Source organism: Triticum aestivum, chromosome 2B, assembly GCF_018294505.1.
Source record: "Triticum aestivum cultivar Chinese Spring chromosome 2B, IWGSC CS RefSeq v2.1, whole genome shotgun sequence".
NCBI classification, from domain to species: Eukaryota; Viridiplantae; Streptophyta; class Magnoliopsida; order Poales; family Poaceae; genus Triticum; species Triticum aestivum.
The window spans coordinates 102513354-102530732 of NC_057798.1; the positions used below are offsets into that span (position 1 = coordinate 102513354).

Consider the following 17379-nt stretch of genomic DNA (forward strand, 5'->3'; position numbering starts at 1 on the left):
GACCACAGGGGGACAGAAGAAATCCCCCCCCCCCAAGTCAAAATGGTGAACATGGTATACGCCACCCATATCCCCAAGAGGGGGCGCAAGCATGCACTCAGGGACGTCTACACGATGGAGTCAGTCGCCCCAAAGTTCAACCCATGGTCGTCCTATCCTATCACCTTCGATCGCAGGGGCCATCCGACCAGTATCCGTCATGGTGGTTCAGTCGCACTGGTCCTTGACCCAATTATTGATGGATTCCACCTTACACGAGTCCTCATGGATGGTGGCAACAGCTTGAACCTGCTCTATCAAGATACAGTGCGCAAAATGGGTATCGATCCCTCAAGGATCAAGCTCACAAAAACCACCTTTAAAGGTGTCATACCAGGTGTAGAGGCCTGCTGTACGGGCTCAATCACACTGGAAGTGGTCTTCGGATCCCCGGATAATTTCTGGAGTGAAGAGTTGATCTTCGATATCGTCCCCTTCCACAGTGGCTATCATGCACTGCTCGGGCAAACCACATTCGCTCGATTCAATGCGGTGCCACACTACGCCTACCTCAAGCTCAAGATGACCAGACCACAAGGTGTCATAACAGTCAACGGAAATACGGAACGCTCCCTCCGTACCGAGGAGCACACCGGAGCCCTTGCAGCAGAAGTACAGAGCAGCCTTTTTAGGCAGAACCTCAATTCGGCAGTAAAGCTCCCAGACACTGTTAAGCAAGTCCGAACTACTCTGCAGTAGGACAGTCTAGCTCGTCCAGAGCGTGACTAGCAATTCGGCCTCCGTCCCAGTCCCAATCAAGCGGTGACATTTGTGTCGCGCGTACATAACTACACACTTAAAATACCATGGGCATGGACGGAGGCACAACTAGACTGTGATTTATAATGCGGTTCAACCGCCCCTAGATCCGCATACCTTCACTTTTTCTTTTTCATTTCAGGTTTTTCTCTTCTCAAGGCTTTTCTGATAACCTGATCATCGCACCTATCACGGGACGGGTACACCAAGAAGGTAAGGAGCTTTGACGTAGAAGGGAACCCCCAAGTGGTCTCTGCTAACGATCGTTATACTTGTTTTGAATACCCGCACGCAGCTCGCCCTTGGTCATGGCATGTCAAATAGCCTTACTTGCTTATTGCATTACTTGTACAAGTACGCCTTGACGTATTAATCAAATTACAATGGAAAATAATTTGCGGTGTCAGCTTATTACTTGATTTTTTCCTTGTCTTCGTATTTTTTTATCAATTACACCCGTACACTCTGGTACGCATTACTTTGTCAGGGGCTTCATCATGCCCCGTAATACTAAAGTCCGAACACTTTTATAGTACAGTTCGGCACCCCGAACTTATAACATTATATGCATCGGCTCCGAATCTTGTCTTTGGTCAATAGTTGGGTTGCCCGGCTCCTGTGCTTACTACCTTACGTTCCGCTATATCGGCTAGGGTAGTAAAGGGAGAACTACTGCGATTGTGTCCCAGTTCTTTCGGACGAGCACCTCAGTAGAGAAAGCCGAAAAGTGACTGTCATGATGCGACGAGAGCTGGTCAGCTGTTCGAGAGGTTTCAAATCCTTAGAGATTTTTTTCCGCATTATGCGAGGAATTGGTTTTTATCCGATTAGGCGTGTATAGCGTCCCAAGTTCGGCCTTCCGGACACCAAGGGCTGCTCCAAAATTTTGATTGTCAAACTCCTATGGCTAAGTGAGGGTGATAAAGTCGTATAGTCCAATTGCCTTGTTCGTTGCGCTAAACACCTCCTTTAAGGACCAAAATGTGGAGTAAAGAGTGTTTAGATTTATCCCGAACACCCCCGTATTATCTATGTGAGGGCAGAAGCCGACCTCTGTCCAACTCTCAGATTTCATAAACGGCCGCACATGAGGTAAAATTTTAAATAACAGACATTATATTACATAACAGATCTGTTTCATATTACAGGACATGATAACATGAGTGCGTTCATGGGAATATGATATCCTTAGCACATTGCTCCGCCACTAGGCGAGATCCCTCCAGGACACTGTCAAAATACACTTCGGGTCGGCGGTGCTCCTTGCCCTCAGGCGGCCCATTGGTCATCATCGGCGTCCATCTTCGCCTAGTGCATCTTGGTGCGGGCAAAGGCCATTCGCGCACCTTCAATACCGACCGACCGCTTGATGGCTTCAAGCCGAGGGCAGGCGCTGACAAGCCGCTTCACGAGTCCGAAGTAGCTGCTAGGCATGGCTTCGGTAGGCCATAGCCAGATTATCAAATCCTTCATGGCTAGTTCAGCTGCCTTATGCAGCTCGACCAGCTGTTTCAGCTGATCGCTAAAGGGCACTGGATGTTCTGGTCCAAGGTAAGAACAGCTTCTCCGTTGAGCTCCCCTCTTCGGCTCGATAGAATTTTGCAGCGTCTGACACGCTGCACGACAGATCCACAAACGCCCCTGGAGAGCTCCAAATCCGGGTAAGTAAAAGGAACATTTCCTTCACATATCTGCTTTGCATAATGAAAGCCTTACCCGCCATAATCTTCTTGGCCGACTGGATTTCCTGGAGGGTACCCTGGGCTTCGGTTCGGGCATCGTTTGCACTCTGGCGGGCCTTGGCAAGTTCAGACTCTTGATTCTTAAAGTCGCGCTCCAAGGACTCGTACTTCTTGATGGCATCCTGGAGCTCTTGTTGGACCTCATTGACCCGGGCCTCATGCTTTTCGCGTGCGTCCCACTCCTCGGCCGCCTTATCCTCGACCTCGACCAATGCCTTCTTGAGGGCCGCTACTTCGGTCATGACCCGTAATAAAGTTCATGATACTTTAGTCAGTATGAGTCATTCATCCTTCCTAAATATATACACAGGTTACTACATACCTTGACTGTCCTCCAGCTGCTTCTTCACACGGTCGAGCTCTTCCTCGGCCCGCTCCAGATTCTGCTTCAGTCCGGAGACTTCCGCAGTATGAGCGGCCGCAGCCAGCAGAAACGCCTGCTTATTCACATAGACATATTATGTTAGACTCCTGCGAAAATTATTTTGATCCTCTATTCGGCTTTTCTTTCCGAACACCGAATAGAGTATCAGGGGCCACTGTCTACACTGTGATATTCTTTTTACAATTACATTACTTACCTCAAAGCCTGTTAAAAGACTAGTGTAGGCTTCGGTCAGTCCGCTTTTCGCGGACTGGATCCTCCCAATCACCGTACCCATAAGGGTACGATGTTCGTCAACAATAGAAACGCCTTGCAGCGCTTCCAGCAACCTGTCCGGTGGCACGCCCCCTTTTTTCGAAGAGGGCTACTCGCCTGATTCCGGAGCCGTATGGGTCTCCAGAATTATATTCGGATGAGGGCCGAATTGAATACGGACCACATCGTCAGTATCCATGGGGGTCTGCTCCACCATGTGTCTGGCAGCTGAGGCTTTACCCTCCGGCTCCTCCTTGACGGCCTCTGAATTCTCTCCCGGACCGGGAATCCTTCGGGACGACGCCTCGGTGCCGTCCGTGTACTTGGGAGAGGAGGCCGAGGGAAGGGTCCCGCTGTCCATTGCGGCCGGATCCAGCCAGTCCTCAAAAGATAAGGACTGCTCGAGATTGGACCGAGCCGGACTGCAAATGCATAAATCAGCACATTAAAACAATAAAATAAAGAGGTCGTATACACGAATGTGTCCGGATACTTACGATTTGGCCAGGGGCTTTTCCCTGGGTTTCCACTCCCAGCTACTGTCGGTGGCCGCTGCGGAGCTGTTCGGAAGGGAAGCTTTCCCCTTCTTGGACGCCTCGGCCTCTAGGTGCGTGGAAGTCATCCTATTCTTTCTCCCCCCTACAGGGGGGAATGGATTTCTTCTTCCTCCTCCTCCTCGTCGTCGTCTTCGGCGACGGAGGAGTGAGCCTCTGCGTCTTCGGACGTTGCATCTGAAGTACCCTTGCAGCGGAGACCACGTCTGGTCCCCTTGGCCTTCTTCTTGGCATTCTTCTCCGGCACCTCATAAGGCGCCGGAAACAACATCTTCTTCAGGAGCGGGGTTCCTGGGTCTTCGGGCAGCGGAGCCGACAATTAATCTGCTCCGCTATCTCTGTCCAGTCATGAAATAATTGATAGGGAGACTTAAATGCCTTCCTCGAATATGCAAGTAAAGGGTACACCTTGAAAACATGAAAGAACTTACCGGATTAGTAGGGTGAGTTAGATCGTGCCCACGATCCTCGTCCGTGGCTGGTGGTGTCTCACCGGCCTTGAAGAGCACCTTCCAGATATCTTCGTGTGTCGTGTCAAAGAGCTCTAGTAGCGTCTGGTGCTTGGCCGGATCAAACTCCCACAGATAGCAAGTCCGGCATTGGCACAGAAGAATTCGATGGACGAGCATAACCTGGATCATGTTGACGAGCTTGACTTTCTTATTTATCATGCTCTGGACGCGTGTCTGGAGCATTGTCAGCTCGTTCAGAGAGCCCCAGGATAGGCCCTTCTCTTGCCAGGAGGTGAGCCGCATCGGGACTCCAAATCGGAATGCGGGGGCCACCGCCCAGTTGGTGCCGCGCGGCTCGATGATGTAGAACCACCCCGACTGCCACCCTTTTACAGTCTCCACAAGGGAGCCTTCGGGCCAGGTAACATTGGGCATCTTGCCCACCATGGCGCCTCCGCACTCTACTTGTTGGCTGCTCACCACCTTTGGCTTCACATTGAAGGTCTTCAGCCATTGGCCGAAATGAGGTGGGATGCGGAGGAAGGCCTCGCACATGACAATTAATGCCGAGATGTTGAGGATAGAGTTGGGGGCCAAATCATGGAAGTCTAGCCCGTAGTAAAACATCAGTCCGCGGATGAACGGGTGGAGGGGGAATCCCAGCCCGCGGACGAAGTGTGTAAGGAACACCACCCTCTCCTAGGGCTCCGGGGTGGGAACGACTTGTCCCTTGGCGGGAAATCGGTGATCGATTTCCTTGGCTAGGTACCCGGCCTCCCGGAGCTTCTTGATGTCCTTCTCCTTGACGGAGGAGACCATCCACTTGCCTCCTACTCTGGATCCGGACATGGTTGGAGTGCTTTTTTGGGTGGAGAAGGCGAGAGCTTGGGCGCTGGAGCTTGAGGATGGATGGGCAGAGGAAGGAGAAGGCATGGGTGAAAGAGGATGAATCTTTATCCCTTTATAAGGACAGTAAAAGTCATGTGCCTCCCTACTCACCTTAAAATTCGCCTATTCCCCAAGCACCGTGCAGATGACACGGTTGGGTTACCCATGCCCGTATTGATGAGAATCCCATGATAAGGGGACACGATCTTTGCTTTGACAAGACGTGACAATGAAACCGCACCTCGAAACACGGAGCAGCAGGCTAAAAACGGTTCGAATAATGACCGGGCAGTGGCATGATGTCACACTACAAAAAGTTGTCAGCGGATTGGACTCGTGAAATATTATACTCTCTACGGTTGTGTGTGGTACTTGTTTTGCAGAGCCGGACATGTTTTCTATGTTCGGAAGGCTATGTTGGAATATTCGGAGAAGGAACCCGCCTTGCAATGCTGAAGACAATCTGCGCACCGGACTCATCGTCATTGAAGCCTGGTTTAGGGGCTACTGAGGGAGTCCTGGATTAAGGGGTCATCGGACAGCCGGACTACATACTTTGGCCGGACTGTAGGACTATGAAGATACGAGATAGAAGACTTCGTCCCATGTCCGGATGGGACTCTCCTTTGCATGGAAGGCAAGCTTGGCGATTCGGATATGTAGATTCCTTTCTCTGTAACCGACTTTGTGTAACCCTAGCCCCCTCCGGTGTCTATATAAATCAGAGGGTTTAGTCCGTAGGACAACAATCACAACCTCATAGGCTAGACTTTTAGGGTTTAACCATTACGATCTCGTGGGAGATCAACTCTTGTAATACTCATATTCATCAAGATCAATCAAGCAGGAAGTAGGGTATTGCCTCCATAGAGAGGGCCCAGGGCCCGAACCTGGGTAAACATTGTGTCCCCCGCCTCCTATTACCATTAGCCTTAGACACACAGTTCGGGACCCCCTACCCGAGATCTGCTGGTTTTGACACCGACAGCGTGCCCATAGTATCATCACCGACAATGGTCAAAATTTCATGTCAAAACCCCTTGAACCCTCTTAGTAAAGAGTAGGACTAATTAGTCCAATTTCAAGGCCACGATCCTTTAACAACTTGGTAAGGTTCTCATACCACACGCGTGGGCTTGTTTAAGGTCATGAAGCGGCTTTTCAAATTTATACACATGATTGGGGAACTTGGGATCCTCGAATCCTGTAGGTTGTTTGACATACACCAATTTATTTAGGAGGCCGTTAAGAAATGCATTCTTCACATCCATTTGTTGCAACTTAATATTATGACGCGATGCATCTACAAGCAACATGTGAATATATTCAAGGCGAGCAACCGGAGCAAAGGTTTCACCATAATTGATATCTTTGACTTGGAGAAATCTTCAGCCACTAATACATCTCAAACGTATTTATATTTTGTGATTATTTCATGTTATTATAGTATCACTTTTGTATGCTTTTTATAGCATTTTATATTATTTTTTGGACTAACCTATTCATTTAGTGCCAGTGTCAGTTCTTGTTTCGTGCATGTTTTTTACTTTTTAGAAAATCGATATCTATCAAGGTAAAAAAATGAGTATTTAATATGTTTTTTTTCGGGCAACGAAGTTTCGAGAAAACATCGGGGGCAGGGGACCCACAGGGCCTGGTGGCACGCCCATGCACTGAGGCGTGCCCCATGGCCACACGGGCCCCACAAGCACCGCCTTACGTACATTCTTCCCCCTATAAGTTCCATAATTCCTGAAACCCTCGGTACCAATTTTCTCTGAATTTTTTCATCGCCGCAAGCTTCTGTTTCGAGGAGATCCAATCTAGAGGCATGGTCCAGTACTCTACCGGAGGGGGAATCCATTGTCGGAGACTTCTTCATCAATCTTGCTAGCTCCATGACCATGTGTGAGTAGTTTTCTTGGGACCTTAATTAGGGTCCATAGCAGTAGCAAGATGGCTCTCTCCCCGCCCCTCTCTCAACTTCTATATGAAGTTCTAGTGAGTTGCCTCACATGATCAAGATCAATTCGATGTAATTTATGGTTGTCTTTCTTGGTGGGATGGATTGTCACTTTATGATAAGATTGTCCTTTAAACTAAATTATTTTTTGAGGTTTTTTATATATAATTAAATAGCCATGTATGCTCTTCAATCTATCTATCTTATTCAGCCAAGTTTGATGGATTTTTCTTCAGAGGGAGTGTGCATTGTAGTGGGTTCTAATCTAATTGAACATATGGGTGTGCAGAGAGAACTCTCTCATCGGCCTGACGCTGATGCAAGAATTACGTCTACACATGAGCTTTTGTACATCACTTACGAGGTGACACATATGGTTCTCTAACAAAGAGGAGTGATGGAAGCAGTGTCCAGCAAAAAAGACCTTCAATCTACCCACATCCGGCCAGGTGCATCATCCAAAAGCCGGGTAGACATGACAAAACATGTCATCTGGGCAAAACGCAACATCCAAAGGTTGTTATCGATCTTTCCATCTGGCAGTCATGTCGATAACTGGTATGTTGCGTTTTAGAGGTCCAATCATGTCCAAAGGTTGTTATCGATTTGCTTCCTACCACTCAACGTTAGTGACTGGTGGCGTGGCTAACCATCTCGCTTTCGATTTGCTTCCTTCCTACCTGGCCCTTGGCCGGCTAGAGGACTCATTGTTCTGTTTATCGCTTTTCAATGCTGTAGGACCTGCCCGGTTTTGGTTCTCCCTTGCTTGTGTCGGGCCAAGTGGGTGTCAGGTTGCCCTGTGGAGAGGGATATGGAAGGGCTTTCATACTCGTCCTCACGTTGCTACTCTCACTATCTGGCTGGCGCGCGCATTCCCAGATACCTGCTAGGATTTACAATGCCCTAGGATTGGAGGTGGCTGGCTTTGACACCCTTTGCATGCGACGTGCCTCGTAAGAGTCGGGTCGTCGCATGATGACATCAACTCGGGTGTGTATACATGCCTCATCGAGGATTTTCAACTGTTGTCCCCACAGCCACTAGCCGGTGCATGATGGACTAGCTTGTCACTCTTCTTGGCACACTATTTTCGGTCGTTTCAACGCTGGACCTGAACCGGGTTTACCTTTCTTATCATCCTCACACCCTTGGGTGTTCCATCTAAAACGTCACATGCCGGAACTGAGGTGAGGCAGAGCGTGCCTCCTTGTCACCAGATGAACAAAATCCAATCACAAACTATCAACGCAGAGCGGTTGCATAGACCAAGCACGCCTAAGCATTGCACCCAGACCCAAGTGGGAAAGCAAAGCGGTGACTTGGTGATTCACTTTAGATATTTGGTAACGGGTAACATAAAGGTTTTGTGCCTCTTTCCCAGAGAATGACTGGGAGTTATCGAACCCACGAAAGGACGTGCACTATGATAAGTTTTTTTAGCAAGCTTTTGCAAGAGTAATTAATTCCATTTTGTGTAACTGGATTGTAACACCTACGAATGTAAACAAGAGAATTAAAACATGCATCGTTATGATGACTTGATTCATACAACCATATACTTGTTGACCAAGATGATCATGATATTAATTTGTGCTCTCGAAGACACCCGTCAAGGTGTGCTTGCAACAAGGTGAAGTGGGGAGTGTGTCCAAATTAATTACATCTTGACCGACACGAGTCGTGCATCAAGAGTCAGTTGTCCAACCGTATGTGCTATGCGCCGCGCAGCGTTGCCTCGCTTATTCATAATAATTCATATAAAAACACTGGGTGTTTAATGACTACACCTCATGTATCCCAAGGATTAGCTTTACGCTACCGTACTAAACCTTTTTGTCACTGGTGTTTAGAATAGCATTCCATGTCCTCCCTGCTCCTAGACATCTCCTTGATAGAAATAGTGATCTTGGGTACTTGCAGGGTCGAAGAATGATAAAAAGACAAGAGACAACTATGATGCAGTTTTAATTCACACATACATGACGTTAATTCAAAGCCATTCCATCAACACCTCATACAAATACATAGGGTTGCAAGGCCATGTCTCAATCCATTGCCTTACCGAATTACTCAAACATGATGATCAGATCGCGCGAAGAAATCATTGAAGGAGACATAAATATGAATGCTTTATTAATAATATGTCTTACAATGATTGCCAAATGTAATACACGATCACAAGTATGGCTAACTTGGAGGTGGATTGTTGTGGTGATGGTGGTGGCTATGGAGATCAGATGAGAAATGACAGCGGCTAGGGTTTTTGAATGGCTTCTGATGTCGAGATGGGCATTTGGACGATCCTCTCTTGCGTTTCTGGAGATGACCCCTTTATAAAAGTGTTGTGGTTAGACGCCATGGAGCCGCAAGCGGCTGGTACGAGCGTGTGCACTCGTACCAGACGTCCTCTTGTCCCTTGGATTTACTTCTTCCTCCCATTAATTTATTTCTTTCTCCATTTTGCTTCTTTCCTTGTATATGCTTCATTTTCTGCATATATGGCCTATTTTCATGTGGAAACAAAATAGTGAGATGATTTCACTATCTCGCATATTCATTAGTCATTAGTGATAATATCAGAGAAAATATCTCAGGTTTTCTAAAATAATCTGGTTTAAACAATGGTGTGATGAGCGTAAGAAACACACTTATCAACCTCCCCAAACTAAAACCTTGATTGTCCTTGAGCAACAAACAGAGAAACCCAAACCATAAGGAACTCGGTTGCTTAAACCAAAATAACCAGAAGGTTTTTGTTCACTTGTGATCGGTACGTCTAGATAACCCTCCGCTTCTTTACCGAAAACTTAGTATAGTTGTAGTGGTAGCATGGTTATTATGCAAGTGTTGGCGAGGCAAAGATAATCAACACAAAGCTCTTGTTCATCTAGACAAAATAATAGAGTACATTTCATTCTATTTCACTTTCTTGTCATCGGGAACACACGGAAGAGTATTTTTTTCTTGGTCAATGAAAACATAAATTACAGGAGTGAAAGGTATGTAAAGACAACATGATACTAGAATAATTTGTAATTCCCATGAGTGTATCCTTATCAAGGTCTCACGTATTTATTTCAATCATTGGCTACCGAAACTTTCGTTGTCTAGTGACAGAATTATGCCAAAGAAATGATACATGCGCAGAGTTTCGCTATGACTTAAGTTTAAGTACTATGGACCAATGTGTTGTCTTTTTTGAGCTCTTGCGATCAATACTTGTTTATTGCCACTTACACACACTTTGCAAGAGAAAGCCCAATAATATTCTTTGTAGTGTTACACTACGAACGTTAACAACTCATAGCCGAAATCCAAGGCGAAACTCAGGTGGATCGTTCATTGCCCAATGGAGTTCTCGGCATCACATTAAAAGAGGTGACAAAATCACATTTACGCGCGTGAACGTGCATATAGTGACAAGGCCATGGCACCAGCGAGAAGTTGAAGCACCATGTATAGAAATGTAAACCAAATTTTGATATAATCTCGATCACCTTTCAATTGCGTTCTTCTGGAAAACTCTATCCATAAGTACTATTAAATCTATCAAAATTAACACTAAGGGGTTGAGTATCACTAATATAATCATCTCTACAATATTTTCTCAACACCTAGTCTTTCTAGAGACTTTCCCATATGCATGTTTATTCTTTGTTAACATCACCGCCTTTTTAAAACAAGTCTAAAGATAAGTCTTGGTAGAGAAAATGTTCTAAATTATTTATCTACAAGAACAAAACCTTTGTTTTAACCATCAAGACCTACTCCCACTTGAATACTTCACACATGCTACTACTACAACCATTATAAGTAATTTAAGTGACCACTTTGGCTTTCAAAGCAAGGTTGGGCTTCTTCACTCGATGGGCACGAGCGAGAGCGTTGTTGGCGGTCTTGCCCAAGAATCCCAGGGAGATGAACTCATCCAACACATCATTGGACAACATGGTGTGGAAGTCCAGTCTTTGGTGAATCACAGAAGAAGTGCTCTTATTGGAAGCCATGATCGCCTTAAGAAACCTGCGCTTGATCGAGCTGCCATCCATGCCCCTGCTCCCATTATCCCTTAGTGAGACTGCAAGATCCGTCAACGTACTATAAAGCTCTTCTGGGGTCTCATCCTTGTTCATGACAAACTCATCGCATTCATCTTGAATTCCATCAAACTTGGATCATTGAATGCTCGAGCTGTCGTTCAACAAAATGTTCAGGTGGTCTCAAGCATCCTTTGCGGTCACAAAGGGACAGATGTGGGGAAGATGCCCGGATGGCAGAGGTTTCTGAATGATGAACAAATCAAACACATTGAGTTTCTTGTCCACTTATTCTCTTGGAGTCAAGTTTCTTGGATCGTAGGGTTTGAACCCTTATTCAATGATTCTCCCAATTTGAGTCGAAGAACTACTAATATGAGACTTCATAAGCAAAACCTAGTTAGTAAAATTAGAAGTAACTAATTGAGGAGGCATGCTGAGGTGAGTGATACGAGGCGAGGGAACCAGGCCACCATAGACAATTGGTGGGGAGTAACGCGGAATGAGCACCCGACCCATTTTTCCCTTGTGAAGGGTCAGGCGTCAAACCACTACCCCCCTCCTTGGAGGAGTTAGCATCTGATTCCAATGAAATAACATCCACTATTTTTCTCGGAAGCAGTGATGGTTTTCGACATGCCTAATACTCCCTCCATTCCTAAATATAGGGTGTATAGTTTTTGGCACGGAAATTAAAGAACACATATGGAGGGAAATTTTCACAAGTTTTGGGCGACATTACACATGACTAATTGACATGAGAAAATAGAGGAGCTTGCGTGATATAAGGAAATGTAAACAAATCCCTCAAAAAATTATCCAAACGAGTGGTGCAGCGCAATACACCTTATATTTCGGATTTTTTCTCAAAAATCTATACACCTTATATCAAGGAACGGAGGAGTAGGAATTTATCCAACATGTCTTGTACTTTGTCCACCATATATGTGTTAAGTGAAGTCATTGTTTCATTTAGCTCATCTCGAGTGATCGAAATACTAGCCACGTCAGCAAGGATTTTGCCTTTCCATTCATCTGTGGCAACCATACTCTTTAGGTGATAGAGCCCTTAATAAAGAGAAGAGGATCTGATATCAATTGAAAGGATCAAGATGGTTGACTAGAGGGATGGGGCTGGTGAATATGAGACCAACATTTTTTTCTAATTATAGGGAAACAAAAAAAATAGGTTGTCTAGATAAGCAACTAGGTGAACAACCTACATGACAAGCTCAACTACAACAACAAGTTAGTAAAGATACAAATTAAAACAAGCTTGTAATAAATAAGTAGAGATAAGAAGTAGCCGCAAGTAAGATGTTGACGTAGTTCACCAGGCACCACAATGGCTCACCCTATTCTCCTCATGCACTCACACAATGCAAGGTGTCATGATTCCACTATGCGGTGCCCCTGAAAGACAGCTGCCAGAACCTTTACAATCAAGGTTGAGGCAGACTGCACAACTTAATTGGAGGTTCCAGCACCAAATGGATTGTGGTTTTGAGATGACCTATTCCATCTAGGGTGCACAAACACCCAACAGTAACAAGATCCATAAGAGAAAGTAGAGGGGTGTCAAATTTCCTCTATTGGAAGTCTAGAAATAGGTCGTCTCCCTCAAATCCTAGAAGATCAACAAGTTTGAGTTGCTAGGGAGCGAGATCGGGTAAGATTTCGCTTTTGGCGATAATGGAGGAGAGAAAGAGGCAAGAGGTAAGAACAAAGGAGGAAGAAGCTCATCCTTACATAGCTCTCTCAAATCCAACCGTTATGTCAAGTTTTGAACTAAGTGGTACTATCGACTACATAGCTCCATCAAAGGTCCCTTCAAGTTGCAACACGAAAGCCTGAGCGGTACTATTGCTCTAAATTGCGGTAGTACTGGCTACATGAAAATAGCCGGTATTATCGTAGCAGTGTCGCCTTGGTGCCAGTGTCTAGATAGTGGGAATTGGCCCCCTGCGGTAGTTGGACCGGTGCTATGCTCCGTAGTGTCGCTCCTACAAAGGGAGCGGTACTTCAGTACCAGAGTGCGGTGTTATCAGCTCACTAGCCGAGTTGTAGCATAATGGACGGAGCGACACAACCTCTCTGGACGCCGATAGTGTTGGCTATTGAAAAATAGTCGGTACTACCGTGGTGTTACCGCCTAACAACCGCTGCCAAAACAAGAAGGAATCACCTCTGGGCGGTAGTAGGTCCGATACTTGGAGTGGTAGTGCCGCTCCAACATGGGAGTGGTACCACCGCTTTAGTGCACAGTACTAACGCCCTGGGTGCCAGCAGAGTACTACTCCCGCAAGAGGAATGATACTACTGCAAGGCACAACAATACTACCGGGTGTACAAAGACAACATCATGGTAGAATCTAAGACTCTCCTCGAAACTGATGGGAAGGTAATGTGAGTGCAATATACACCTTCCAACGCGGACCCCCTCTTAATAGTTCATATTTCCTACGACCATAGAAACAAAAGCGTCGAAACCTGTGTCCTCAATCTTTCCTTTCTATAGGGGTACCTAACTGTCTCGTGCCACTATTGAATATGCACGTGTAGTTCAAACACACGATTAGTCCATAAATGCCCTTTCAGAGGTGACACCTGAGTTGTCCGGTCACATTTACCAATTACACAATCCAATCAACTAAAACTCATTGCACAACCATAACCACCAGAAAATAAAAACAAGATGTAAGGAGGGAAACCCGTGGGTCCTTTATATATGAATCATTTGTGGACTTTTGTAGAAGATGAAATGAGCTACTTCGTCCGTCTCGGTGTATAGGGCGCACGCGTAGTTTTAGGTCATCGATTTTACTAACTAAATACTATTGGTTATATGTCATCAAAAGTATACCGTCAGATTCATATGCGGATGTAGCTTTTAAACATATTTTTTATCACATATAACACATATTTAATTAGCTAGCTAAATTGTCGACATAGAACTGCGCGCATGCAAATAGTACTCAAAATCTCTCTACCTCATAACTCTCCCCAAAGAAGACCATATATATAGCCATCCATTTTTCAGTCCATAAGGAAACATGCTTCACAAACTGGCTAGACTTCTTGGTCAATTAGCTTATTTGATTGAATTGACTTCTCAAAGCTTGGCCTTCACGGTACTTTTTGGCTAGGATAGAAGTTTGCTTGCCAAAGGACGCTTGCATGCCAAGCTTGCTCGGTTGAGAGTTTGGCCGTTGATCGAGATGTCTACTACTACCTTCGTCCCGGTGTATGAGTCATTCGCGTAGTTTTAGGTTGATAATTTAACTATCTAAATATGTATTATATGTGACAAAAAATATATATTTAAAAACTACATCCGTGTGGAAATCTAGTGGTATACTTTTCATGACATATAACACATATTTAATTCCTTAAATTGATGACCTAGAACTACGCGAATGACTTATACATCCGGACGGAGGGAGTACCATGAGCCAACACGTTAAACTCACAAGTTTCTCAGAGACACGTGGTTTCATAACAAAGGAAAGTCGGACATCGCTGTTTTTTTCTTTTCTTTTTGTGAAGAGGATATCGCTTATCCCCTCTGACTGAACGGGCCAACCAACTATAACCGGCCGTAGGCCCAAGAGGCAGAGCGAAGCGAGCCATACAGCAAAGGCCCGGCCCAACTCTCGGGCCAGGGAAACCCTAATTCCCCCCAGAGCTATAAGGCGCCGCCAGCGCCGCATTTCCCATACCCTAGCGCCACAACCAGACGGGAGGAGGAGGAGAGCGGCGGCGAAGATGGTGTCGCTGAAGCTGCAGAAGCGCCTGGCCTCGAGCGTCCTCAAATGCGGCAAGGGCAAGGTCTGGCTCGACCCCAATGAGGTCAACGAGATCTCCATGGCCAACTCCCGTAAGCGCCTCCCCCTCTTCCCCGCCCCTATCCTCGATTTTTTCGCGTGTTTCGTAGATCTGTGGCCGAGGCGGCGACCCGCGAGGTTTTAGGTTGTTCGAGGCGGGCAGAGCGCTGCTCGCTTGTGCTGCGCCTGCTCATAGATCGGACGAACAGCCTCGTGTTGCCGTGATGAGTGTTCTTCGGGTGGCTGAGTATTTAGACGAAACATCATATAGCTGACCACTCTATGGGTTTGATTTTTTGCTGAGCTACCGTGATAGCTATGTGACTGTGATGTGCCACTTTGACGGTGTTTCAGATAGCGGATGAATCGGCGATTCATGTAGATGCTTCGTTTATATTAAGTCTCCACGCATGCTCTCAACTTATGTCGCGTAGTTTACGCATCTCGCAGTGTATAAGTGTTAAATTTACTGTCTTGTATGCGTAAATTGCTGAATTTGATGGTACGAATCCATGTTGGTACAAGTCGAGCTTAATGTAATTGTTTGTGCACACAGTTTCAATATTAGGGGGGTCTCTTCATGTGATGAATGGGTTTCCTCTCTGGGGCACTGGTAAACTGCAAAACATGTACAACAAGAGTTCGAACCTAGTTTAAGAAATCCTGCTTGCACTTGTAAAGCCTACTAACCTATCCATATTTCAAGTCGAGTCACAATGAACATGTTCCTCCATTAGTTTGTTCTGATGTTCCTTTACCTTTGCGTGCAATGACTTCTAATGATGAAGCTGGTTTCAGTGTTCATTTATCTTCATGTGCACTAACAGAATACACCATTATTGGATTATACTGAACTGAACAGGTTGCTCTGTTAGCCAAACCATGATAACTCCACTTAAATGTTTTATCCAGTGGCAGAGTTGCTGCTTTAGGTGTTACTTTACCTTTGTAATTCATGTACCAGCAGTCTTGTCTGTTAAGTTTCAATTGTTGCTTCGTTTTGTGAATGTTAAATCTCGTGGACCTAGCTCCTTATGCTGTTCCTTAGTTTGTATTAATAAATATGTAATTCACATGCACTTAAATGTCAGGATATTGCAGTCAAATCCATTCTTCTGCTTTATGTTGTTTGCTTATAATATGCCGTTCTGTTTGTTTTAACTCTTGCTTGTGTGTAATTTGTATCTGTACTGTTGTTTCAATCCATTGGAGCCCTTCATTCTTCAATATGCTGTGTCTATTGATTCATGACTGAGGATAACTGTGAATTATTGTTTGATTAATACTTGCAGGGCAGAACATCCGGAAGCTGGTAAAGGATGGTTTCATCATCAGGAAGCCTCAGAAGATCCACTCCAGGTCTCGTGCAAGGAGGGCACATGAGGCCAAGCAGAAGGGCCGTCACTCTGGATATGGTTAGTAGCTGCAACTTTAACTGGCATGATAGTATTCATTTTTGTAGATATTTGTGTTGTAACCTGTGATTCTGCTCTCTGCACAGGTAAGCGTAGGGGTACCAGGGAGGCTAGGCTCCCCACCAAGATCCTGTGGATGCGGAGGATGCGCGTCCTGAGGCGCCTTCTGCGCAAGTACCGTGAGGCCAAGAAGATCGACAAGCACATGTACCATGACATGTACCTGAAGGTCAAAGGTAACATGTTCAAGAACAAGAGGGTCCTCATGGAGAGTATCCACAAGTCCAAGGCTGAGAAGGCAAGAGAGAAGACCCTCTCTGACCAGTTTGAGGCCAAGCGCGCCAAGAGCAAGGCAAGCAGGGAGAGGAAGATTGCCAGGAGGGAGGAGAGATTGGCCCAGGTAAGATGATGTTTTCATTCGAGCCCTGCCTATTTCCTCGTATAGTTAGATTTGGTGCTGCACTATATTTGTACTGAAGTACATAATGTTTACACATGTCACCTGAGGAATTATCATTTGTAGCATCTTCATCTTCATCTTTTACTCTTATCATAGTGGGACTTATACTGGGTGACATTTGTCTGTTGATCTTAGATAACAGATTTCAATGATTAAATTTGCTACTAATGTTTAACTAGAGTCTTTTCTTGTTAGCACAATTTGTCTGACTTGTACTATTTGGCAAACAGGGCCCGAGAGATCATGCACCAGCACCAGCGGCTGCAGCTCCAGCTGCGTAAGCATCTCCATCTGAAATCTATCTTCACATGGTTCTTGTGCTTCGTTCCGTTTATCTTACCTTCTCCAATTTGCATTGTGTTCACAGGGCACCAAAGAAGGCCAAGAAGTGAAGTTCTGACATGAAGCTTTAGCTTTCTGGTACTATGAAGGGTTAGCCTAATTTTGGAACATCAGAAGTTCAGAACTGTTTCCTGTCCAATATCTTGTTTGTGTCAGCGTGTCAGATACCTTAAATATCATATCGTGTTTATTCTGTTGGATGCAGAGTTTGTTAAAACATTTGGGTTCACGGTATTATATTATGCTTTTGAACCTAGTTAAACA

General features: G+C 45.5%; 1 protein-coding gene across 2 annotated transcripts; it reads left to right on the plus strand.

Moving 5' to 3' along the window:
* Window positions 1–14701: 14701 nt before the first annotated feature.
* On the plus strand, window positions 14702–17379 carry LOC543436 (60S ribosomal protein L19-1). 2 transcript variants are annotated; one of them, XM_044466244.1, is made up of 5 exons: window positions 14702–14951; window positions 16191–16313; window positions 16400–16711; window positions 17001–17050; window positions 17141–17379. In XM_044466244.1, the coding sequence occupies exons 1-5, from the start codon at window positions 14840–14842 to the stop codon at window positions 17171–17173; spliced, it is 630 nt and encodes a 209-aa protein (XP_044322179.1). In that variant the 5' UTR covers window positions 14702–14839; the 3' UTR covers window positions 17174–17379. The 2 variants fall into 2 exon arrangements, with proteins under 2 accessions (XP_044322179.1, XP_044322178.1); XM_044466243.1 differs by having other exon boundaries at window positions 14703–14951; window positions 16400–16713; window positions 17004–17050.